We start from the raw sequence: 27,225 nt of genomic DNA, 5'->3' as shown, positions 1-27,225 counted from the left end.
GATGATCCCATTTCCAACTGCACAAAGACCTCATCCGCATGAGATATGAATTATTAGCGCCGCGGCTAATTACCTGATAGCGATGGGAACCGGTATCAGAGTTAGCGTCTGAGATAACGCGTGTCCTTGGAAACGGCGCGAACGGCACTTCCCCAAACAAAACACGGTCAAAGCGACGCAATCACTCGAAGGGACTAGATAGAGGTGGCAGCAGTCCTCTGAAGCTTTATTTATGCTATCACTAAGAAGGGCGCGTTGTCATCTGTTTTCAAAAATGTCCTCATCGTGGCGGTTAGTGCAAAGCGATCCGTATATTATTATATGATATCTGAAATCCTGAGGAATAGTATTTAAAAGTTATGGATTTGATTAATCGCACCTTCACGAATATAAATTTCGGTTAACGGCCCTAATCAATGCTTATTTATCCGATAAATTCGGATATTTGCCGGGCAGCGGTGAGAGGGTCGACTTTTGTGAACCCATTTAAAGGCGCGGTGGCCGACAAAACATTCAAGAGGCCGAATGGAGAATCCTCAGTAGTAATACCCGCGCAATCACTCTTTGGGAAGAGGGGCAAATACCCCTCTTTTCCCCCAATCCACCCCTCCGAAGGTGATCTGCACGTTCTTCCGCGCTGGGACTTAGAAGATTCTTAGTCGTGTACTCGGCTGATACGGGACCGTCCATCCGGGAGGGTTTTGTTTGCTTGTTTGCTGCCATGGAGATCGCCCTGAGTCCCCGAATGGCGGCGCGCATAGAAGCCATCGCCAGAAGCCACCTCGGACTGCAAGGAGACATCGAAATCGAGACCAAATCGGCCTCAAACGACGGCGATAACTTCCTGGGCGTCGTTCACAGCTTGAAGGCGTCGGGACGCACCGCAGACGGCGAGCGTCGCGACACCCGATTCGTCCTCAAGACGTCGCACGCCGACCCCACTGCAAGGGGACACCTGCAGAGCGCCGAAGTGTTCGACAAGGAGATCAGGTCAGCGGCCTGTTGATAGCTATTGAGAGCCATGTGCCTAACGGGGAAAAAAATTAAGCGTGTAAAGTCCGATTCGTAGGAAAAAATTAGCAATAAATGGTATAAATTGACACCAAACTAAAAAAATAGTTTCATAGCTTTGGGGAATTTATGCAAAAAAAATAAGCGTGGATGATAAGCGATTATTATGGAGAAGTAATCCCAAACTTACGTACATAGAGTATTGAAATTGAAATGAGTTGTTTCTTAGCCGCATCGGTGTCTTTTCCCGAGTTTGCGACTCAGTTCCCAGTTCAATATTATATCCACATTATTTTATCATTCCGAAGTGCCTTTTTTCCACAACACACAGTTAGGGCTAATAAAAAACGATCGCACGAAACTGCGCTTACCAAAGTTTGACGCTAATTTTCCTGTTATGCGAAATCGACCAAACCCCTTTCTCGCTAATTTCACGAGGTTCGGCTCGTGGTGATTTGATTTCCGAATTGCGGAAACTTCATGAGCGAGTATACTCGGAAGAGGAGGAGCTTTAAGGTTTCATGAGTTGAAATAGGTTGAAATTTGACTAACTATTAACTTAGCGTATGTATTTGAGGGCCTTAATCTCGTGGCAAAGGGGATTCTCGTTCTTTTCCGTAAGAAGATGAGCGGTTGCCATGGAAGACGCTCGACTCGAAAAGATTAAACCCCTATCCTTTCCATATCCTAAATTCATCCAAACCCTTACGTTGTAAGTACCCTCATTTAAGCAAAATCTCTCGGAATATAGCCGAAACAACTCCGAAACTATCTACTATCCCCGCAACTATAATCTCCATATGGTCGTTTAATATCGATGGCGAAGTTGTAACAACATGTATATCAAAAATAGCAACTTTTAAGGAGAGCAAAAAAAACGATTAATTTCTTTTACTTGCACGCTGAAATTAAAAACCAAAATTTCATAAAACTGACAAAGAAGCATTCGTTTGCAAATAAAGAGTTGTTCTTTGCTTGTATTTTATTTTTTTAATGTTACTGCACTTTGCTTAAGATACCCTTCTCAAACCGACCGAATTCGAGATACGTGTGGTTTGAACTTAGCCATCGACATGTAGTTTTACTCAATGTTTATTGGACTACAACAATGAATCATTAAAAATTGTTTAAACGCAACTTCTACGGTCGAAAGAGAGAAGAAGAAAACGCGAAAAACAATGAGAACGCTGAAACGTAGCCACAAAAACGAAATTGGCCCCGCGGCAATGAAGTCTACCAAAACGACAATTTTCGTCTTTTTAGTACATTTTAAGTAAGAGGAACAATATGTACATTTCCTTACATGAAAAGTTTAATTTTTTTTACATACGGCATACGTAACTGCGCTGTTCATTTTCTTTTCTAAACGTCCGAAATTGAATTCTACACTTCGGTAATTTTAAAAATCAAAGAATGGGTAAAATTTAATTTTAAAAAGCAATTTGTAATTCGGAGATGTCGTTCTCTCAATAAAAAATACAATGAAATGTTTTTCTCGTGACGAGATTAAGAAGACGATCGTTTTGCCATTCTCGTATTTTTTCTTCGCTTTTTTGATAAATATAATAAGTCAAATAAAGAACAAGTCGAATAAACAATGAGTAAAACAATACGAGCGTGGTGCGCCCGCTCCCAACTGGCTTCCCCCGCTCTTTGCGATGCAGGTCCACAGAGGGATCGGCGTGTTTCGAATTTTAAAATGTAGAAAAAAAGGCAGGGTCTAATGTGAAAATTGAATGGGAATGTTCATGTACAAATGGAGGTCAGAGGACCTCTTTAAACACAACATTGGAAGTAATTACACTATCCTCTGTTAAACGCACATCATGACTCATACTTACGTATCAACAGGAGACTAGAATGTGGAATCAGCCGCATTTTGATAAAAGTTATTTAAAGAATGCGAGATATTGTTGCAAATGAACAAATGTATCAGTCTGTGCGCCGTTAACGTCAGGAATATTTACCGGTTTTTGTTTTTTTTTTATTATTTAAAAACCAATTTTAGGAAACAATAGCTATATTTAGGAAGTAAGATATGCCGTCGCATGTTCTCTGATAAATTCTGTTAATTTTGGTACCTCATTTGTAGAGTTTGTTTGCGTATAAGTTGAGAACAGAATACATCAGAAATAGAACACTATACAGCAGAAATAATATAGAAGATATGGCACGACTCTAAGAAAATTCGGCAGGATTTTATATAAATGCTTAAACTTCAGCGTTCTACCGTTTTTGCACCGGTAATCAACGAATATTTGGCTGAAAAAGTTATCAACGGAACTTGAAATTATGGCGAAAATACCAAAAAATAATTTTGCGGGCCTTTAGGGACCCCTAGAATATTCAAGGTTTTCTACAAAGAGATCAAGTTAAGGGATCATATACATGGGGGGACAACAGAGCCCCAACGAAAGCAAGAAAAATTAATGTGATATTTCTCCCGCGCGCGGGGAGGGGACGCGAGCGGCTTTCGCCCAAAATCCATTTAATCACATCTGTCGGACAAAGCCGAAATTGGAGCGCATATCCGAAGTTAGAACACCTTTATAGCCACTCCAGAGGCCTTTTCATGGACCGTGGGCTCCTTTCCTGCGTTCTCGGATCTAAAACTATTTCATCACTTCTCTAAAAGTTGGTAACATCGATTTGTTTAACCCCGACGAAGCGCCTAATATGGGACAAGTCGTCTCACTAAGCTACCTTTATTACCTTCTACCATCTTCCGATTTATATTATCAAAGATAAACGACCTCCTATCAGCATACGTGGGATGAATTTTGCTGTATTGGAGGCGTGGGAGGGGAGAAGCGAGCGGGGAGGGGAGGGGATCGGCCTGCGGCTCTTGTATCCGCGACGCTGCGTGGGCGTTGGAATATTTTCTTCGCGGACGCGGGCTCAAATTAGGCATTTTGTGGCTAAACGGTGGCAGATACGTAAAAATGGATGAAATTTTTTCCTAACGTTCAGTAACTCGGCAAAATCTATAGGAAATGACCATAAAATACTCTATTTTTCGAATTTCGACCTTCCCCCCCTAAATTGCATTTGAGCGAGGGTCAGGGGTTCACCTAGAGGTCTCAAATTTTTCAGGCCTTATTTTTGATCGGTCCCACAACTATTTGTCATTGGGCCAGATGGATTTGAAAAAAATCGATTTTTCCGATCCGCCCTAGTGTACACTTTACAACTCTGAGAAATAGTGAATGCTTGTTGAGAAATTGTTAAGAAATGGGTGTATAAAAACGGATATAGTTAAGCATACGGAAATGGCCTGATTTCGAAGAAATGAAAAAGCGCTATACACTCTTTTTTTAATATGGTGAGTTTTTTCAAGCTAAATCTCGTATAATTCTAACTTATTAAAGAATTAACAGCTAGTGGCAATTTTACACAACCAGTTTCATTTCACCAATATTTTTGTTTCACCGTTAGGTCAACATGCAACCTGTAGATAAAATAACACGTATTGACACCGGTGATATTTATTTATTATAGTATTCTACCGATTAAGGTTGGTTTCCATGGAGTATTCGAGAAGCGATCTGGGAGCCTCCCTTTCCTTCCAGCACTGCCTTCTTTAATTCACTGTAAGGCCTACTCTCTTTCAATCTATCTAAAAATCCTATTCTTTTCCTTCCCCTCCCTCGTTTCCCTAACATTCTACCCTCCAACACCATTTTCAGCATCCCCTCACCACTAAGCACTAACTCCATCCATACCTTCTATCTCCTGCGTATCTCATCTAAAAGCTGCCTCTCCTCGCCAGCCATATCCAGCATTTCGTCGTTCCTTTTCCTCTCCGTCCATTTCACCCTCTCCATTCTTCTCCATACCCACATCTCGAATGCCTCCAATCTTCTCTCGTCTTCTTTCCTCAGTGTCCACGTTTCCGCACCGTAGAGAGCTACACTCCAGATCAAACTCTTCACCAGCCTTTTCTTTAAACTCTTACACAACGATCCTCTCAGAAGCTCCTTCCTGTTCATGAACGCCTCCTTCGCTAATGCTATTCTCTTCCTGATGTCCTTGCTACTGTATCCGTTTTCCTCTAACGTACTGCCTAAATAGTTGAATTGCTCAACCTGCTCAAGTTTTTCACCACCCACCTTTATTTTGAGTCTCACATTCCTCGCTCGTGATGCTTTACAAAACCGCATAACCTTAGTTTTCTTGTGATTAATCCTCATCCCATACTCCTCGCAACGTTCGTATAACGCATCCACTAGAACCTGAAGCCCCCTCGCTGACTGGCTGATCAACGCTTGGTCATCCGCGAATCTCACTGATTTGAACATCATTCCTCCCACTTTTATCCCAGCTTCTAACTCATCCCACGTTTCCCTTACCATCTCTTCAGCGTACACGTTAAAGAGCAGCGGCGATAGAGGACAGCCTTGCCTCACACCTCGGCCAATGCTTGCCCACCCAGATTCTCCGTCCGCTATCCTCACTTGCGCAGTCTGGGCCTAATACAAATTACGAATCAGTCGTCTATCCCTCCAATCTACACCCATTCTCTTGAGAATATCCATTAACTTCACCCAGTTCACCCTATCAAACGCTTTTTCAAAATCCACGAAACACGCATATACGTCCTGGTCAGATTCTAGCCTCCTCTCCACGAGGGACCTCATTATTGCTATTGCATCACGAGTTGACTTCCCTTTTCTGAAACCAAACTGATCTTCGCCCAAATATTCGTTTGCCCTCGCCTCCGTTCGTCTGTTCAATATCCTCAGCACCACTTTCGCCGCATGCGATATTACGCTGATAGTCCTATAATCTCCGCATTCCACAGCTTTCTTCTTTTTCGGAAGCGGAATTAAAACCGTCTTCACAAAATCTTCCGGCCAACATCCCTCCTCGTAGATCTTGCGCACTAGTTCGAAAAACCTTTTCTTACCTTCCTTTCCTAGATTCTTCAGAAGCTCACACGGGATATTGTCCACGCCTACTGCTTTCCACCCTAGAGTCAATCTCTCTGGTCTGTTCGTTCCGTCATACAGGTCCTCCACGTATTCCTTCCACCTACCCTTTACCTCTGCTCGCTCGGTTAGCATCCTCCCATCCTTAATTTTAGGCATGGCTTGTCCTCTTTTGCCGCCCGATAGCGACTTAACTTTGGCGTACAACGCGCCTACTTCTCCATCCTTCTGGAACTTTTCCATTTCCTCACATTGTGTTTTCCACCAAGCCTCCCTTGCCCTCTTAGTTTCACGTCGTAATCGATTATTCTCCCTATACATTCTTTTGCCCTGTTCTGTGTCCACGTTCTTCCACTTCCTTCTCTCCTCCATTTCTTTTACCATTGCCTCCGTTATCCACGGCTTCTTTATCCTTCTACTGCCCACGTAGCCAATTGACTTCTCCGCCGCTTTGACTATTCCCGTTTTAATATTATCCCATCTTTCCTCAACAGTCTTGGTGCTGTCAATGTCCCGCATACTAATGTCCACTAGTTCCTGATATTCTCTCCTCATACTCCCTTTCAGGGCTTCTACGTTCCATTTCCTCGTCTTCCTTACTCTTATAAGTCTTTTGAATCTTACGTTGCATTTCATGAGCACTAGATTGTGGTCCGAATTCGCATCCGCTGCAGGGAAGCTGTGCGAGTTTTTCACACTGTTCCTAAACCTCTGTCTTACCATAATGTAGTCTATTTGATATCTTCCCGCATCCCCAGGACTTTTCCACGTGTACCTTCGCCCTTTATGATGATTGAACCACGTGTTTGTGATGAATAATTTGTTTCTCCTACAAAATTCTGCTGCTTTCTCTCCCCTGTCGTTCCGTTTTCCTAGACCAAAATCTCCTATTTCGTTTCCATCCCTGCCTTCCCCGACTGAGGCGTTCCAGTCCCCCATCACTACCAGATTTTTCTTACCCGGTGTGTCTCTAATTATTTCCTCGAGCTGTTCATACACCTCATCTACTTCTTCCTCTCTATGATTGCTAGTGGGCATGTAAACTTGGACCACCACAAGGTTGGTGGGCCGCGCCTCAATTTCTACCACCAGAATCCTATCGCTTACCTGGTCTATACCTACCACACGCTTACCCATCTTCCCGTTTAATACTAAAGCTACCCCTCCGTGGCTTTCTTCCCCTCCACTATATATAACCCTATACCCATCACTCCAATAGTCCCCCCCCCCATCCCTCCACCTCACCTCGCATAATCCTAAGATGTCTATCCTCCCTTTATCCATTTCCCTTTTGATATTTCCCCGCCCTCATCATAGTCCTCACATTCCACGTCCCTACATTTACAGCCGACTTCTTTTTCTCCATCTTCTTGGTCTTCTTTTCTTCTTTCTTCATTGCTGCTGCTGATGGTGATGATGATAAGTCTCTGCAAGGATTTCGCATGTTGGCGACCCCGAGGACCTTGCCGACCCCGCTGCCGTGCCCGACACCCGCCCTTTGCGGACGGGTCCCGGGCGATGAGATTCCGAGGCTCATTTGGTTGTACTCCATGTGTTCAGGGAAGAGATAGTTGGTAGGGTTTCCCACTTCCATTCCAACAGTGTTTTTTACGTGACACCATCACGTGGACTACCTTTCGTCTGGCTCCTACCCTTCGACCTATCTGGCATGGGTGGCCCTACCGGGAATAATTTAGAATTAATCCCGCCAGTGCAGCTCTAGGGGTCATAGGAACGCGCAAGCCTTTCCACCGCGACAAGGTTGTAGCCCAAGGGAAAGGACCGGTGATATAGTAAAAATAAAATATTATTGGAATTTCCAATTTACTTTTCACTTATCCATCATCATTGGCAGCATCCCAAAGATTGGTCTGACGCAGCTCTAAACTCAATTCTCCAAACAGCAAATCTTTTCACACCTTCGCATTTCTTATCTTTAATATCCTTCTTTACCTGTTCCATACATTTCGTTCGAGTTCTTGCTTTTCCTTTACTGCCATCCTCTTTTCCCTCGACGATTGTGCCTCACGAATATGGAACTCTCTCCCAGCCCAAATAAGAAGCAGTACAAACATCAATAAATTTAAACATAGCTCACATGGGTTTCTGAAAAATGCCTCCTTCACCTCAAGTTGAATTTCTTTTGTTTATATTCATGTTTAGCCTAATCATTATTATTATTTTATTTTTATTTTTATTGATACACATGCGAATAAATTGTTAACTAAATTTTTAATTGTGCTATAAGTAACAGTGTTATCCTAATGTTTTTGGTTTCTTTAAAAAAATTGTTTGACAATATTGTCATTACGTAACATCACCTTAAATTCTTGTCATTAGTATGTTATATCTGAGTGCGATTATTTATTTTTTCTTTTGTTGAAAATATTGTTTTGCTGAAATTTTTTCATGCTCTTGGCGATCTGCACTGGGATGCATTTGTCTGTAATTCTATTTATTTACTTCCTTTCTTCTATTAATCTACCAATGCTGAAAATATAGAAAGCTGTACATTTATTTTCTCATGGAACTCAGTGCCCACGAAAATAAGCAAAATTATTATTATTATTGTCTTCATCAGGTTGCCATGCCTCAGCAGATGGTCGATTCAGTTGTTTTAAAGTTTATTAATTTGAAGTATTGCCTCCCTCCAGCTATAACCTTACATCCATTGACTGAAATATATTCTTTATGCTTACGCTTCTGGATCAGGTTCTACAGCCGCATCTTGCCTGCTTTCCGTGATCTACAGAGGCGCCGGTGTGGCGAGGATCAGCCGGACCTTCTGCCCTTCATCCCAGAGTGCTTTGCGGCGGAGGTAGGGGTGGGGGGCGAGGGCGACTACATCCTGATGAGGGACATGAAAGCCCTAGGGTTCGAGATGGGCGACCGCACGCAGGGAATGAGCCGAGAGATGGCCTTCCTCTCCTTCAAAGCCATCGCTCGCCTCCACGCTTTCTCATTCGCCATGAAGGAACTCGACCCACAGGTACACCTACATATGTAATAGGTCGCACGCCAAATATAATAATAATAATATAATTTATTCCACTCATATTCAATACATTACATCGAGAAAAAAAAACCTGTAATAATTGTGGAATATATAGGTACCTCTTTGTGGAAAGGTTTTGGGGCTACCATCATACACTATTGAGAACAGGACTGGTGCTAGCAAACATAAAAAATACATTTATTTCGATTAATTGAGTGATATGTTTTCTTGACAATTGCATTATATTGTGAATTTACAGTAATTTACACATGGATAACTTTTCTTAACACACACTTTCATAACACACTTTCTCTCATAACGCATAAGAATGAAATACAATATACCTTTATTTGAAAACGTTTATAACACCTTTCTTAGCAGAAACTCTACTTCCTCATATTGCATAAGCCATTTTTTAACTGCGGATATAAAACCCCATCTCTTCTCCTTCTTTGCCACATTTTTTGGCAACATACTATCTAATTTTGGCCCCAAGTACTGATATGACTGTCTATATATTTCAGTCGTCGGCCTAGGTATATCAAAGTTTTTCCAAGATCTGATGTCATAAGTTTGTGGTCTGGCCTTTTCACCACTACGGTTATAGAAAACTCTTAGGACTTTATAAATGAATAGATGCCTTAGTGGGAGGATATCTAATTTTTTTTAAAGAGGAAGTGAGTGGCTTTTCCTATACGATAGCGTTATAACCCCGATAACCCTTTTTTGCGCCACTATCAATGGATTAATGTTGATAAAATATGCTCCACCCCAGCAGGCTATTCCGTATTGCAATCCTGAATATATATCACATATTAGCGGAGAACTGCGTTAAACTAATCTTACGATTGATAGCTGTTGATGGTGATGCATTTTGATGTAATAAAAAACTTCATAACTTTATTTTGCATACGAAATGCTTTCTTACATTGAATTTTGGATAGAAAATGGAAATTGTAGCAAATATGTATTTCAAGCACGTGCACTTTTCAATATGGCCCAGCCCTGATTCAACTTTTATAAGGCAGGAAGACGGAGCATTTGGCTTTATCGAAAAACGTACGTATAAATAGAGTTCATTCCATTTCTCGCTTCAGAAAAAAATGTGTTTTTTTCCAAATGTATAATCCCAATTTAAGATAATTTAAAGCCTGAATCTTTTGATCATATTGTCCGTTCACATAGTAATAGCTCCGGGCGATATGGCTTCAGAGAAAATAAGCTCTTATAAAAAAATTTTTTTTTAAACCAGTCTTTATATTTAGATTACAGGGGATGAGCAACGTTTATATATGACACAAAGCAAAAAAACTCAGTGACCCCGAAAAACCAAAAGTGACGTATTAAAAAAGTCACTATATTTATTAAATTTTCAGTGAATGGTAAGCCCCCTATGTTTCAAAATGCCACCCCTATGCTTTTAAATGCCTACTATGTGGATATGCCTAAAGTGGATAACTTTTACTGTGGTCGCAAAACACGAAAATCGACCATTTGGAACTTCTTAGATCAAAAACATGTTTTGGGGGGCTATAGGTTGACTGGGGGGTGGTTAAAGGGGGGTTGGAGAGAAAAAGTTATATTTTCATGTATTGTCATCGGAAATGAAGAAGTGTGCAAAATTTCAGCGTTTTTGCTTCACAGGAAGTGAGTCAAATTTGAGTTACAAGATTTGTACCAGACAAACAGACAAACAAACAGACAGGTTGGTGAGTTGATATAAAGGCTGGAAAAAGAGTGATCGCTCGACCCATTGCTTTCTGAATCACTCGGGCGTCCCTTTTTCCATTTACGCTTATTCCGTCGCATTCCGCATTTACAACTGTTTTTCATTCATAAGCAAAGAGTAACAATCGTAACAATTACAAAGCAGTACAATCGTTGTTGTTTCGTTCTGATTGGCTGGAAATTGGTACCAGCGATGCTTTGAGTGACTGAAAAAAAGGATGTGCAGATTGATGGAAAAAGGGATTGGATTTCAATCCCTGAAGCAATCGTGGAAAATGATTGCGTGTAACCATAATTTTTCCATCATAATTGAAGCGATCGCTGCAGCTTTCGCTCGGAAGGAAGGGGAAAATGATCATGCGATTATGGATTAACACGTCAAGCCTATTTTTTGTGGCCCTTCAGTCGATGAAACACGATTACAAGAGCATAAATTTAACTTTTCGTGAAAATGACGTATATCGCGTCACTCGGACCAAAACAAATAAAGGAGAAAAAGCACTTCAGGAAACAAGTGACTTTGTACGTAGTCACGCGCACGGGTGCGAAGTTGAATCTTTGCTAAACTAAACTAAATCTTTACTAGACTAAAGAATGAAGTTCGCCTTGAAAAAATGTTTGATTTAGGCGTGATTCGAACCCGGATCTCCCGATTGCCGGTCACGCGTGTTAACGAGGTCCACCACCAAGCCATTTTCTCAGAGCAAACTTCGGGATGGGTTTTACCATAGAGTAAGTATATACTTTGAACGTAGGTTTTCGCAGCGAGGGGCATCGTTGATAATGGCTTCCGGGTGCAGCTGCGTGTTGCGCTTTGTCGTGCAAGCTTTCGCGACCGTTGCAGGACGCATCATCAGGCGATGAATGAAATTACGGAATTGTCTAGCGGACTCTTCTTGTCTAGCGAATAACCTTGTTGGTTATTCGCTAGACAAGAAGAGTCCGCTCGTCGCTCAAGGACAGGGGTGAGAGTTCTGCTGACGTCAACTCCGCCCCCCTCCCCCACTACTCCGGTGGATGGGGGAGGTGGACGAGTATATTAATTGACCACCAATTCCGTAATTTCATTCATCGCCTGATGATGCGTCCTGCAACGGTCGCGAAAGCTTGCACGACAAAGCGCAACACGCAGCTGCACCCGGAAGCCATTATCAACGATAAGTATATACTTACTCTATGGTTTTACCGAACAAGATGTTGACGTCACAAGTCCACACTGAGGCACACGTACAAAAGTCACTTGTTTCCTGCAGTGCTTTGAAATTCGTTATCGCTGACCAGCGACAAAATAAGGGTTTTGGACGACAAATTAAGGGATAATTTTGTCGCTGGTCTGCGATGACGAATTTCAAAGCACTGCAGGAAACAAGTGACTTTGTACGCAGTCACGCGCACGGGTGCAAAGTTCGGGATAATAACGGTTAGCCGGGATAATAAGGGTTTTTCACCCCGACAGTGGCTTAGCAAGCACGACCCTCGCCACATGTGCCAGTGTGGACTTGTGACGTCAACATATTGTTCGGTAAAACCCATCCCGAAGTTCGCTCTGAGAAAATGGCCAGGTGGTGGAACTGGTTAATACACCTGACCGGCAATCGGGAGATCCGGGTTCGAATCACGCCTAAATCAAACATTTTTTATGGCGAACTTCATCCATTGGTGTATTTTAATAAAGGGGCTTCGGGAGTTTTCTGTGAAATCCAGAAGATGACGCGAGGGCGTTGAAACCAAATGGTCTTCATGAAATAAATTTACGAGCAATATTACGAGTGGCCATTCTGACTCCCGGCATGTCTACGATAATATTCCTCAAAGCTGAACAATTCAATCATACTAATTTCGCGAGGGACGTCCTTCTTTAATGTTAATACATGTGAACGCGGAGGCATCGTTTTTCGACGGATCCAAATTCTCTGGCCTTTTAACATTTCATTCAGCGCTGGGCCACATTGAAAACCGCATGCACTTAACCCCTTGCGCCGTGATGAAGAGTTTAGCTCGTCATGAACTTTCGACGCCAAACCGCGCAATGACGAGTGTATCTCGTCATCGGATTTTCTTAATTTTAGCTCTATTTAGAGAAACAATATAATTATTTTGAAAGCTTAGCAATGTTAAAACATATATATTATACGTAATTAATTCATATTTCATGAAACATGATGCCTTGGAAGAATTAAAATGATTTTATTCGAGTAGCGGTAGCTGTGTTCTCCATGTTTAATAATCACATTTTATTTCACGGTTCTGCGTTAATTACAAATTACAAAATATCATTTCTCGACATACCATTTGAAAAAGAACCACTGAAAAAATCAATAGAGAATAGGAGCACAATATTCGGAAAATTAATCGAAGTGGAAGGGGTAAATGAAATACGTATTTGTATAGTATTTCAATTTCCATTTTGCATTCAAAATGCAATGTCAAAAAGTATTTCTCGTCAAAAAAATGTATGAAGTATTTTATAATATCAAAGTAAATCTTCACAATCAACAGTTATCAATCTTAAGACTGGTTTAACGTAGGTTTCCACTATTATTGACTAATTTTTAAACACCTGTTTTACGTTCTTCATCTCCTGCTCTAAGTAACTCAACCGCTCTTCCCTTCCATCAGTCCTTCAACGATAATTTTCACAAGACCAACAAGTGGCCGATCATATTGTCCCGCCTTCAACCCATGGTTTTCAAAAGACTTCTCCCCTACTTTTCTTAGAGCTTCAGAATTACTCACACGATCAATCCATTTGACCTTCATCATTCTTCTATATCATCACATTTTGAAAGCTATAAAATCAAAGTAAATAGCTGTATGCGAGGAAATGAATTGATTTCTGTCTTATTGTTTCTTGGATGGATAACTATTACGTGTACCACTTTTTTTTAATAAAGCGAACCGGGTTTCGATGAATAATCACCATCATCAGGCTTAAATTATAATATATCTACGAGTATGTTATTATTATGGTAATCTTACTAACGTGACGGAATAAGAAATTAATTTTGAAACTGACACCAAAATATGGGTATATGCATTTGTTTATGAGAGCAATGTTCTTTTATTACATTTTTTAAATTTCTAACTATTCTCTAGAATCTAATTCGCGGCGGTCGTTACACAATTTAAAAAATTAAATAATAATTCTGAAATAATCCTTAAAATGGAATACCACAGATTTAAAAATGAGTGCTTTACTTTTAATTTCCATTGACACGAAGGCCTTCCGCGAGCTCTCCGGCGGGCTGAGGCACGTTTTCTTCGTTCCGGAGAAGAAGGAGATGTACCGCGGGTGCTTCCAGTCGGTGGCGGAGGGAGTGCTGGAGGTAGTGAGGGCCCGATCGCCTTCGTCGGCGTCTCGCCTCGAGCGATGGGTCGCGGAAGGATTCGTGGATGGCATCACGGCCGTGAACGAAGCGGATGAACCGCTGAGCGTCATCAACCACGGGGACGTCTGGGTGAATAACGTCCTGTTCAGGGGGTGTCCGCCCGAGGAGATATCCGTGCTGGACTACCAGATGATACAGACGCACTCCCCGGCCATAGACCTCCTCTACACGATGTACACGTCCCTCAGGAAGGAGACAAGGGACCAGATATACGCGGACCTCCTCCTGGAGTACCACGACACTCTGACGTCCACTCTACGGCGTCTGGGAGTCCGCGAGGACGTCCTGTCGATGGAAACGCTAGAGGAGCACATGAAGAAGTACGCGTTGTACGGTTTGAATCTCAGCGTGTTCCTGGCGCCCATGATGTTCGGGAAGCTCACGGAGGAAATAGTTCAAGTGACAGACGGTGACGCGATGAGTAAGATGGCGTGGAACCACCGGGTGTTCCTCAAAGACGAAGACATACAAGTGTTGGTGACCGATGTAGTGGACGAATTCGTTCGCAGAGGTTGTTTAGAGGACTGAATATAAACCAAAATGTGATAAATGTCCGCATCATTTTTTTCTTTCGATACTTTGTCATGAGTGTCAAGGTAGCAAAGCGAGTTACCTATCCTATCCGGTAGAGGCTGATGTAGTTTTCACTTACAAAGCGAGTAAATTTTTTCCCTTTATGGCCGTGTTTTTTATTTACCACACAACCGGAAAAACCACTACATTGGCCTTTTTAATCGGGGTTAGTTGAGTTTGTTAAGAGGTTTCTTCAAGGACTAAATGGCGAATATAGTACCTTAAAATGATGAATATCATGTGCCAAATACGTGTATAATATCAACCAAATTATTTTTGCATCATTAAGGTCGATTTGTATAAAACATTAGACATAAATTATCCGTCATTAGCGTTAGATTCCAACATTCATACGCCGATGGCGGCGTTCGTAAAAAAAAATATCGCAAGAATTAATCGATTTTAATCAATTTTGAATTAACGGGAAAATTAACGTGGTATCTTTGGAACGCACGGTGTCATAATAATTTTTCTTCGTGCGTTTTCTATTCAATTATAGCCCTAAATAATGGATATAGACATTTAGGGATGAAAAATAACTTTATATAATATGGATGTGAGGAGTTATCTCTGGAATAGACACCGAAGCAGCAGAGAAAAGACTAGTTTCAATCTCAACACAGTGTGAGCGGCAGTTCTGAAGAAGAATAATTGGTGGCGTCGAGGACGCGTTAATTTTTTTCTATAAATACCCTGAAGTTCTAAAGTTAATTTTCCGTTAAGTAAGGGATTGAAATTTACTGCTAATTCTTTAAATAAAGCGTCTTGTTTACTGTGTATAAACCCCCGCCGAAATCATGGTAAATATAAGCGTCCTGGTAGCGCAACTGGTAGAGCACCTGGCCGGCATCCAGGAGGTTCTGGGTTCGAGTCCCACTCAGGCCGCATTTATACCCTCTGATTTCTGGCTTTTTCCATCTACCACAGCATCGTTGTCCTCGTCCTTTTTCTATTACATGTTCCTATCCCTTTCTTTCCTTACCTGTGAATTTATTTGTATATGTATAATGTTTTGGAAAATATGAAATGCACGTGGCACGTAATATAAATAGTTCAAGTCAATATCAATTAACACAGAGACACAAAAAAAGAAACACTCACACTGGAAAAATAAACTCTAAGCTGTAAAAAAGAAATAGATAACATCTCCGTATAATTAATTTCAATATAGCCACATTATTTTAGGTTATTCATCGGATGAATTTTCTTCCCTGGGATTTCCATTTAAACCCAACCGCACCAAAGCCCTCCACAAATAAATATCAGCTTTGTGTTACTCAATTCTGCCTCTTAGATCGAGTATCACGAGGAATAAGGAACCCGAGTCTCGAATTCTTCAATCAATTTAACCTGCACTAGGACTTTTTCGAGTGAATTCCTCCTCTTTAAGTTCACATCATGGTTCTAAGACTTTCGTACAACCATAAAGTCTCGCTGACCAATCACCAGCAAAAACCTCAGGCGATTCAGACAACAAGAATTTCCTTGGTAACATTACAAGGCCACACATTGTAAAAGAAGTCCATATTGAATTGCGGGTTACCGAATCATTAGGATACTAGCATATTATTCCTTGTACATGATCAGATTCCACACATGACCTCAGTTGAAGACGAATTCGCTCCCATTTATGCCCTACGGATAATGTACTGAACTATTCGTGTTCGAAACTCAGCGGAGAACCACCTTTCAAAAATATGAGATAAGACTTCTTCATGAGATGATTTTCATCAATATTAGTAATTATGACAATGTTTGGAGCTGAAAGACAAGTCAAGAAGTAATTTTATAACATTTATTTGGTAATAAAATAGGAATTTCGTTCAGGGGGGGTTTAGAACCAGGGGTGAAAATTTTTGAAAAACAAGGTTCTAAGTAGAGGGTTTGAAACTAATTTTAACACGTACTTTTTATAATCGAAAAAAAAAACTTCATTTGTCAAAGAAATCTTTTGTAAATTCATGATTTTTCAATATTTTGTTTTCTTATATGAAGGAAAGTAATTGTGTTCTTATATTTCGGGGGGGTCCGGACCCCCTGGACCCACTCCCCCTGCATACGCCACTGAGTCTAGCACTTAAGTCAGCCCCAGAGCTATACTCCGAGACGGTATTAATTATTATGTAATTTAGTTCATGGACAAGAAATCGACTTACAGTCATCTGCAGAATCATCAGGTGACATCATACGCATCCTAATTCATAACAAAATCAGGTGTGGACAGAAGGGAATAGATATGTATATAAACACGAGATATGCTCTGCTGGCCGGAACCCTTTGAACAGTGGCGCCTATCCTTGTGGGATTTAATTATAAGGGGTGGGATGAGAATGGAGAGGTGACATTAGGTTGATTAGAGGGATGCGTCCCTCGTCAGGCATACACATAGCCAGGAGGTGAGCTTTGGGGACTCTCCTTTCCCCCCTCAAAATTATCCCGTGTAGCAATTGGCTGCCATTCATCCTTATAGGAGATAACTTATCCTTGAGACTTTCAACTATTTAACGTTTTGAACTGAGATCAGGGTCCTAGATCCGAAATTTTAACAACATCGGATTATATTAATCACTGCCAACAGAGCCTTGCAGCTTAATATTTTTTTCAAAAATCAGGCGGATTTTGGAAACAAACTTTATCGGAGACCAACCCATAATGACTATGACCATTTCATTAAAAATCAAAAATGATCATATATTCCAGCACTATGCAGATGAAAAAAATGGCATTATTCTTGGGGCTTAATTAACAAAATTCATGATATTCTGATGCGTGGAAATTGAAACAAATAATAAACAAACCGCACACCACACAAGCACCCCTGGGGTGAATTTTTGGTAACGAGGTTGGCTGATATCCCTCTCACACCATCCCCCTCCCTCCCATCTTTTAGCGGTTTGATGGAATTTGGGACTTCCTAGTCCCATCCTTGTCGAATAAAGTCCAGAACCCAATAGAGGAATATCCCAGAGTATTCTCCGCTTAATTGGGACAGCATGCTGCTTTATTGGGCCATGAGTCGGCGAGAGCGTTTTCAGAATACATACTATTTTTTTATATTTTCGTCCTTTGACTTACTCTTATTTTTCACAAATGTTCCTATTCTTGCCCTATTTTGAAAGCTCTTGTAGTTATACTATCCGCAAGAGGATAGGACTTTTCTTTAATAGGACTTAGTAAAACACATTCATTCATTATAAATCAAAATGGCAACATTTTCTATCACATAAATTATTTATCAGTAATATCATTTTGATGTAAAATAAGTATCTATGTATTTTAGATTAAAATTTAGGTACCACTGGTATGCCTAAAAGAAGAAATCATTTTGTCATCAATATCTGAGAACTGCTTTGGTAAGCTGCAATGATAAGAAGTTTACCAGGGTGCTGTATTCAAACATTTTTGGGGTAAATATTACTCATGAGGTAGAATTATCGAGCATAGGAATGCATAGTTGTTGAGTCATTTTAAAGCTGTGAGTATCATCTTGAGATGGCAGTAAATTATCAACTGATGCAAGTCACCTAATTAACTCATGAGGCTCAATGAACTGTCCAAATATGCATTCACAAAAAATTCTTGTCACATATTTACGCCAGAGGGGAAAAACAGCTCGGGCACAATCAGATAAACTGTTCTCTCATCCCAAATACAAATGGTAAGCATAAGAATAAGTGAAGAATATCAAGTAAGCATCTTCACTAATAGAAAATTCTTGTAATGGAAAGTTATTGGAAGAGGAGCTTATTTTTTGCTTTCCCCTGGGAGCCTGCTATGGACTTGGTGTAGGACTTATGCATTGGACTAGTTTTCGCCACATTTGTAAGCAACAAAAGCAGACTTTTCCAGGACACTTGCTGGACATCGCGAGTTTTTCCAGTGCACCAAAATTTCTGGATTACTCCAGATTTTCCGATTCCCCAAGTGAGCAGAGACCCTGCTATGTAATGAAACCCGCCGTCATGCATATTAAAATTCTTGCAGTGAATGACACCAATATTTTTTTTATATTTTCTTTACAAATGTGCTGGGTAAACTCATGATTTACCACATTGGGAAAGAGACTGATTTCAGGAAGAGTATTTTTGAGAGTTCCTCGCAATCTTTGGCTTCCATGCCACCGGTCGTCAACAACTTTTTGCTCGTGACGGCCACACCCGCCACAGATAAATACTTGAGAGCTATTTTGCTCAATTTAGGGTACATTTTGGAATACTGGGACCAGTATTCAATGGCGTCGGTGCCTTCTGGTGAGACAGGAGAGGAGAGGTAGGCCTGGAGTTCGCTCCACTTGCCCCCCACTTCGGGCTGGCACAGGTCTCTGTTTCCGAGGGCATCGTGGAAGTCCCAAATCTTGCCCTCCCCACTCACGCCCACCGCGCCACCCAAACCAAACGCACTCCCAGCCTCATCGCCAAGCATCTGGTTGATTTTTATCTTCGCCTCCAAGCAAGCCACTTTATCCTGGAAATACTTCTCTTTATACTTTGGATCGAGGAGAGTCGCATGGGCCAGTATATGCACCAACTCCACACGACGAAACTTGCCTGTTATTTCGATCAACAACTTTTGAGCCAACAGCTTTCCCAGGAGTGTGTTTGGTGTGAGCATTAATCCTGCCGACCTCAGGCAACAGACAAGGGGTATCACTTTGCTGCATGGCATGCAGTCCTCTTTCTGAAGTTCACAAGAGCTTAGGTAGAGGGAATTTGTGATATTCACAAGATCTCTGAGAGAACTCAAACCATCCGCATCGAGTACTTGAGGAGAATTGGAATGTTTTTTCAGGACTGCCTCAAAAGCATCTGCATTCTTGACATACTTATCCAATACCATAAAATTTGAAAACCAAGTGTTTTTACCATGAAGAAGGCCAATCAAATTGACGCAGTGATTTTCTCTCAAGTCGTCGTAAGCGGCAGGATTTTCTTTGAAGAAAGTCACTATGTTTCGAACACTAACACAAAGCTGCTTCACCTCATCATCTTCAAAAACTCTTTGAGCAACTCTGTTGAGCTGTTCAGCGAAGCATATGAGCACTCTCGCCTTCCCCACCAACTGCAACGCGGCATTGTGGAGTACAGAGTGAGAGCTGGTGACCAATGCGGAGATCTTGTCCACGGAAATGTTCCACTCGTTGCAAAGAGCCAGTAGGGAGTCCTTCACGCCGTCCGCAGTGCAGTTCCCATCTGCTTTGATCATTCCGACGACCAGCGACTCACACTTGCCCTCGGAAGCATAGTGAGCTGAAACGATGAGATTGTTGCTCCCGCTCACTTTGCCCTCCCAGAATTCAGTGGATATGGCAACACTGTCCACAGAATTCAGCCTCTCCTTCATGAGTGAGGAGAGAACGAGATACTTGTGTCCAATCATTTCACTTACACTGGCTCTCGAAGGCACCTGAAGCAAACAGTAGAGAAATCTCTTCAAACACAATCTCCACACATATACAAGAACTTACAAAAAGTTAAAATAATATCGCATGAACACATACAATGTAGGATGGCACAAAGGTCTTCAAGATAAAGTTGAATCCACCACTTTCCATCACCTTCCATGGTACATCATCGCGGATAATCATGTCAACAATGGCATTGTTGACTTTGTCGTGGCCTGGAACAATACAATGCATTTGGTCACAGAGGATATGGAAATTGCAAAGATGCACATTAATAAAGGGTTGTATTCATTTTAAGTAAACTAAGCTTGTGACTCCCTCCTAAGTTCAAGAGCTGATTTTATCATGCTTTTCAGCAAAAGCATGGTAACTGATGATTCACTGGAGTTCCTGCAGCTAAGTTTAATATCTCTGTACTATTCCTGATGTCGCCAGAAGTGAAGTTAAAGGCATTTGAGTGTTATAGCCCATTAGCTGCTAAAAATAATGCACATGACAAAATATAATATTGTAATTACAACTGCTGGAGATGTGATTGAAACAATACAATCCCTCCAGTAAACACTCAAAATATTGAACATGGAATGCAGAGGACTCCCCTCCAGGTCTCTCCACCTCTGCAGTCACTCTTGAACTCCCTTTTCATTTGTCTCCAAGTCACTAACTATCCAGCTCTCTTGATGCAGTTCCCAAAACCCCTGTCTGGGGCACAGGGGTAGATTAAGATCGTTTTTTTGGGGTGGTGGTTCATAACTTCCCACGGCACCTTAGTAGTATGCAATACCTCTCCACAAAGATGTCTCTTAAGTCTGATAAACATATACAATTTTCCATTACATATTCAAATTTCTTTTAAAGTGCTTTAATTGCTCAATGCTCATTGTTTTTTTTCAGGTGGTGAAATAAAAACTTTCACAGGAGAGCCAGATAAAAGATATTAAGTTTTTTCAGTTTTTTTCCAGAAATTAGAGAGGTGCAAGGTGGCTGAACCCCCAACCTTTCCATTAATACACCACTGCTGGAGAGCACTTTGCTGAATGGCAGAGCTGCTCAGCTCCATTACACAATAGTACATACACAATGCCATGATTATGATATGCAAATTGAATCACTTCACCATCTTTTTTTTTCATAAGTCTTATAAGGACCTCTATTTTTCTCTCCATCCCGTCTGGCTATTTCCAGGCCATACCCAAGACTCAGATACATTCGCAAGGCGTGTCTTTCTGATCCAGAGAAACACAATGAGTCAGATGTAAGTGGGTGGTGACAGATGGTGCATTCCCTATTTGCTCAGAGGGGAATCTCCCGGCAACCCCGTGAAACACTTCATCAAAATAAACTGCTTGGATGTAGAATTGGTAGAATATGTATAATTTTTCCATGATTTCAAAGAAACATAAATTGGATGATTCACCATGTGAATATGCCTGAGGATTGGTTTGGATAGGTGAGGGTGGAATTCATCCCAGACTAAGCCATAGGCATGAGATGGGGAGACTTTGATAGATTTGCCTTCTGCATTGTCATTCACATCAAAGGATAGAAATAAGTCTTTGTAGCCTACATAGATCACACATTGGCATGACTAGAACATGACAATATTGCACTACTAATATTTAGGTCACTTTAACCATAGTGTTAATAAACAATTCCACCACTTGTAGCATCCCATTACTTGCCATCACACAGTTGCTTTGGTTAAGGCTTTCCCAACACATAATGAACCACTACATAAAAACTTTCACCATTATGCAAAATTGAAGTATCACTCTTCATTACTATTCTGATTAATCACTAACCCAGATAACACGGCATTTGTATTACATCAATAATACACAAAAAATACGTGCCCAAATACATATGTATAAGATGGAATACGATCGTATTACATCGGTATATTTCACGTAGAAGTGGTTCAAAAGTCCCTATGGATGTATGTATTCGTGCGTATTACAAATTGGAAATCTGAATACCCATACATGAATTATACATATGTATACAAAGGAATACAATCGTATAACGTCTGTATATTTTACGTAAAAGTGGCTCAAAAGTCCCCCAGGATGTATGTATACATGCGTATTACAAATTGGAAATCTGAATATCCTTACATGTAATATACATATGTATCTGCAGGCCCTCGTACACGAATTATACATATTGATTTTCTGACCCACATCCACTTAATATCAATATGGATCAAACGGATGAATAAATATAAGGAAACCAGAACATACAGATAATAAAACATTTATTCAAAGAGAAAAATAAAATAATACACACAAATAACAAGTGTGGCCATGAATATTGCTAACAAGCATTAAGGGCCAGCAAACAGTAGGTGAAACTTAGTTTAAAAAAATGGCACAAAGATAAATCAAGTACAAACAATGGTTTGAATTGGAAAATAGAAAAAAATGTTAGCACGGAACAAGCGTTGTAACCCATTGCACAAGAAGAAACCTGAATTCAGGAAACCAACTCTGCACAATTAACCACTTTCTGAAAGGAGAAAAGAAGAAGTCAAGTTTAAAAGTCATGCAAAAATATATCTTTTTGTAAGATCTGAATAGGAGCTCAAGGCCTTTCAATTTTTTTTTTTTCAATTCATATAGGCAGTCAGTATTCTGTGAAGTCTGTAATTTTAGTACTAATTCTGTATTCTGAATGCAAATGAAAGTTTGGCTTCTCTGCTAGATTCCAGACATAAGTTTTAAATTTTTTCATTTACCAATTATGTCGAGGTCCCAGCTAGAGCAGATTAGACCTTGTCCTTTGAGAAATCATATATTTTGGGGAAATGCTTTCATTTTACAAAATTAATAGCCTTTCTCTTGAGAAGAATGAGAAATATGAGAAAAGATCATATGACTACTTTTAAATATAAATTAACTAGGAAAACGTGAATCCATTGGTATGCTTATTTAGTACATGATACTAATATATTAGTACCATGATTAAGTAGCGGATGACTCACACAGAAAAAATATAAACTTGTGATATCAAATTTTCAAACAAATAAATTTCATACATAATAGATAATTTCAGGCTTAACTTTAAGAAACCTCTCGATTATGGTTAAAAAAAAAAATTTTCCCTCATACCTTACCTCGGTATTAACAATTCCACCTGGTCTTCTGGCTTTGCTTCGTCGTCTTTTCCGTAATCCATTCTCCTCTTGTCCAGGCCAAGCTATTTACATCGTCGCCTGCTGGGTATGCGCGAAAGAGCATGAAAAGAAAATTACAATTACCTAATTAATTTGGCCCGTACGCACCTTTTTCTTATATATAATGACAAACTTTCGCATGAAACTTACGTAATTATCTTGTGCTTATAATAATGACGAAATGCACCTTGATTGACTGCATTTCAAGATGAAAGAAATATTACACTTTGCTTTAAGGGAACCGATATTACACGACCAATACTTCTTGTTCGTTAAATAATAAGAAGTAGAGGGCAAAACCGCTCGGAACCTCGAGGAATCTATTAGTGACAAGGCTACGCTGATAAGTCAAAGGTCAAAGACGTTATGACTAAAGCATAGGATAACTAGGAATGCAAGAACTACAATACAGTAGGTTGTGGTAATAAACAGCGATAAAACAACTTACACGTGAACGAAAACATTCCTTTAAACAATTTTTTCTGCTCTTAATTAAGAGAAGAAAAAATGTAACTTCAGCCGCGAAGCACGGAATTACTATACGACGCATAATCTATTAATTTATACGTACAAGATTGACATTACTATGTTTTACCATATAACTTCAATGGACACCAGTCTCCTCGATACATAACTCAACAAAAAAGGAAAACAATAGCCAAACATAAACAAAATAATTACCTCTATTGGCGCAATGTGGTCAACACATTGCGCCAATAGTTGTATCCAAATATACTCAAATAACATAATTAATGTAGTCTATGTATGCGTACAATATAATAAATGATAAATCATACCTTACCTTAATTATCCAGTGACAGGAAACTGTTGGAGCTGGCTTGCACGAATCGCAATAACGTGCGGGATTGAAGCACACTTCCAGCAAAACATAGCTTTGGTTTGAGCACACCATCCACACGCACCGGTTATCGAGGATTAAAACACTATGTCAATTCTTCCAATACGTATAATAATACAAACAAATATAAAATTAACTATACATCAGTAGCCGGAGTTCCTCCTACATCACGTTCTTGACGTTCTCGTAGTCTCGAACGAAATGCCGAGCTTAACTGTTAACGAGATTATCACTCCCACTCACTTCCCTAGCTTGTTGCGACAGAATTGAGAATTTAATTTTTTGTTTAAACAGTTAATTTTAAATATCGTTTAAAAAATTAAACTTCGCTTTTACTTTTGCGCTGTGCAAGAACTATTTTTTGTATTTTTCATGTATTGTGAACAATTTTCCATGTGTATATTTCGCGGATGGAAACTGAATTTTACATATGTAATACGTCTGTATTTCGCGTGCATTTACAAATTAACATAAATATGGTCGCCATACTACCCTTGCTCACATCGATCAGTATATGATTTATTTTTAAGCTTCCTGGGTATAAATTCGAATGGATGAATGATCATTGAAATGAGGAAATCTGGCGTTTGCAGTGAACATATTATTTCTGCAAAAATGTTTCTGAACATTTCACTAGACGCCACGAAAATCCACCTCTCAAAAATTACAGGAAATATACATAATGTATATTTTGTGTATTTTTGACCACATTTACATATGTATTTCCTCTGTATTCATACATATGTAAAAGTAACAAGTGTTACACGATATTTACATTTGTATTTTTGACCACATTTACATAAGTATTCAAATTTCAAAAATACAAATGTATTTATCGTGTAACACGTACCACTTTTACATATGTATGAATACGAAGGAAATACATCCATTAATACATATGTATTACACATGTTATACATAACAAAAATACATATGTATGTGACCCATGAAAATACAATATAAATACATTATGTATATCCAAATGTGTGCTGTTGGGGAACAATCACACTAATTATCAAAGTATTACACTGATTTCAAAACAGACATCCTGCGCTTAGAGGGCTATAGGTGGACACTGGACGCCTTGAAAGTGCTTGAGATAATCCAGCATTTCAAGAATAATGAGCCTGCCAACCAACAGGAGTTTTCCTCCGCCTTTTCTGGGTTGCCCTAAAAGGTGAAAAGCAATAAGGCTCCCTTAAACTCCCCCTGTCCTCCCACCCACTAGCATCCAAACTGAAATCTCCACTCTCCCAACTGTGATTCTGGAGAACTTGAGGAAGTTATGGAGATGGTTTCTCAAACTACTACTGCATATGCAAAGGGAAATCAGACACAGGATCTGTTAAAAGATTTCTAATGATGCAATACGAAAAGAAGACAGCTGTAGAATGCAAAGACTATAGGATTATCAACCTATTATCCCGTTTGAGAAAGTAATGCTGAGGATAACAAAAACACAAATGGAGGTGAGGGCAATCGATGATTTGGACGACAATCAGTCCAAACCAAAGATGAAATTATCTTCAATTATTCTTTGGATTGGCCAGGATTCAAACCTGGATCTCCAGACTACCAGTTACACAACAAGCCACAGTAGTAACTGACTGTAGCATACCTGACCAGCAATTCTAATCTCTGCTGAGCCAAATAATTTTTTCATGTTGAATTTCCTCAGGCGTTGATTTCCACCTGCGTGTGTGACTGCATACGAATTCACTGTTATATGCAGTGCTTTGCTTATTAGTTTGGTTTCAGGAAAGTAAAGAGAACCTTAACATTCAATACTGGTACATATTGAGGACCCTAAAAGAGAGGATCATGGTGTGGTAGCTAGAGCATTGACTTCCCACCCAGTGGATTTGGGTTCAAATCCTGATGGTGGCAGAGATTTTTCAGAGACTGGCTGATCCCGGCTTGAGTGTATCGTGGAAGGCATTTCAAGTGCAGTCCTCCGTTCGTCTGATGGGGCATTAAGCTGTCGTGCCTTTGGCACCAGATTAAGCCACAGGCATGTGAAGTACACAAATTGAGGGTATGAGGGGGCCAGCTCCTTTCACTGGGCCACCTTGCACTTCAAGGATTTATGTTTGAGAGTGCCACCTCAAGTCTTCATCCATGGATTGAACCCAGGATTCTCCGATCAGAAGGTCAATGCTCTACACACTGAGCCACCTTTAAACCTTTCACTATGAAAGCCACACATAGTTGATGAAAAATTTTCACCCCGTTCAACAAACGGAGTGTAAAAATCGCATGAATTTTTTATGCCAAATGAACAGACAGGAGGAATGAGGACCCTGAGCAGGCTCACGAGATTACTCTCCCAAGGGCAGGGACTTTAAGCCTTCGCTTTTCACCCACACAACTCGGAAGGGGAAGGACAAGGAAGCAAATAAGTATAGGAGGTACAGCCACAATAAAAGACCGACGACACCTGCAGGGAGAGGATAGGGAAAGAAGTTAGGGGAGAGGGAATCCCGATGCCGTCATTGGGGTGGCAGGGCCCATTACTTAATGGCAATACCATGATTTGCTATTTCTACAGAAAGGAAAGATTTACCTATGAGGAAGAGAAACCCTACGATATTCCGTAGATAAATGAACAAACAATGGTTAAAGACCTCACAGGGATCAGGCAGATAAAAAGGTCTCCAGGGTCATTACAGACACTGATCTGTGTCTTTAGGCCGGCGCTTCCTACGCATTCAGCTGGCGTTTATCTTGACCTTTTATTGTGGTTCCTAAGTAATCCATGACACTTGCCTGGGGTCATCTGTTTATCTAGTGGAATATCAAAAAAATGTCTATCACAAAGTAGATTTTGTTCCAGTTCTACCTGGCTGATGAAATTCTTAGCTAACACAAATTGGAATCTATTATTATTTGAGATCATGTGCAATGCAATCTTTGTAGGACCATGGCAACGCTTCTTTTATTTCATGCCTTGGAATATTTTCACGCGTAATGAGCACTAGACGATAACGGGTTTGTCCTCAAATGCGCCTGAAGAACTCAGGATCTTGCAATAATCATAACATCACGGCAGGCACATATGCAAGACTGCCTTATGTAAGGTTTTTCCACATTTTTGAGGGCATTTGGTATAAATATCTATCTCCAATACTTTGGTGATTAAAACTGGTTAGCATATGAGTATTTTGGTAAT

At 40.3% G+C, this 27,225-nt stretch overlaps 2 protein-coding genes across 4 annotated transcripts in view; one reads left to right on the top strand and one right to left on the bottom strand.

The window, feature by feature from the left end:
- The first annotated feature begins 241 nt into the window (after nt 1-241).
- Nucleotides 242-14,728, top strand: LOC124167259. The gene is made up of 3 exons (XM_046545144.1): nt 242-990; nt 8,652-8,928; nt 13,884-14,728. The coding sequence occupies exons 1-3, from the start codon at nt 722-724 to the stop codon at nt 14,577-14,579; spliced, it is 1,242 nt and encodes a 413-aa protein (XP_046401100.1). The 5' UTR covers nt 242-721; the 3' UTR covers nt 14,580-14,728.
- A 3,658-nt stretch (nt 14,729-18,386) lies between these two features.
- LOC124166688 (zinc finger BED domain-containing protein 4-like) overlaps nt 18,387-27,225 on the bottom strand; it is a 34,532-nt gene continuing 25,693 nt past the window's right edge. For all 3 annotated transcript variants that reach the window (XM_046544335.1, XM_046544334.1, XM_046544336.1), the window contains 2 exons: nt 20,122-20,240; nt 18,387-20,027 (listed from right to left, as the gene is read on the bottom strand). In XM_046544335.1, the coding sequence (XP_046400291.1) occupies nt 18,669-20,027; nt 20,122-20,240 (1,478 nt within the window). In that variant the 3' untranslated portion in view covers nt 18,387-18,668. The remainder of the gene's footprint in view (nt 20,028-20,121; nt 20,241-27,225) is intronic.

The sequence above is a fragment of the Ischnura elegans genome, chromosome 10 (assembly GCF_921293095.1).
Source record: "Ischnura elegans chromosome 10, ioIscEleg1.1, whole genome shotgun sequence".
Taxonomy (NCBI): domain Eukaryota; kingdom Metazoa; phylum Arthropoda; class Insecta; order Odonata; family Coenagrionidae; genus Ischnura; species Ischnura elegans.
This window is presented reverse-complemented; position numbering and strand designations above follow the sequence as displayed.

Coding starts and splice junctions, on each gene's coding strand:
- LOC124167259 (XM_046545144.1), top strand. CDS start 722: ATGGAGATCGCCCTGAGTCCCCGAATGGCGGCGCGCATAGAAGCCATC. Junction 991..8,651: donor GTGTTCGACAAGGAGATCAG/GTCAGCGGCCTG, acceptor CTTCTGGATCAG/GTTCTACAGCCGCATCTTGC. Junction 8,929..13,883: donor TGAAGGAACTCGACCCACAG/GTACACCTACAT, acceptor ATTGACACGAAG/GCCTTCCGCGAGCTCTCCGG.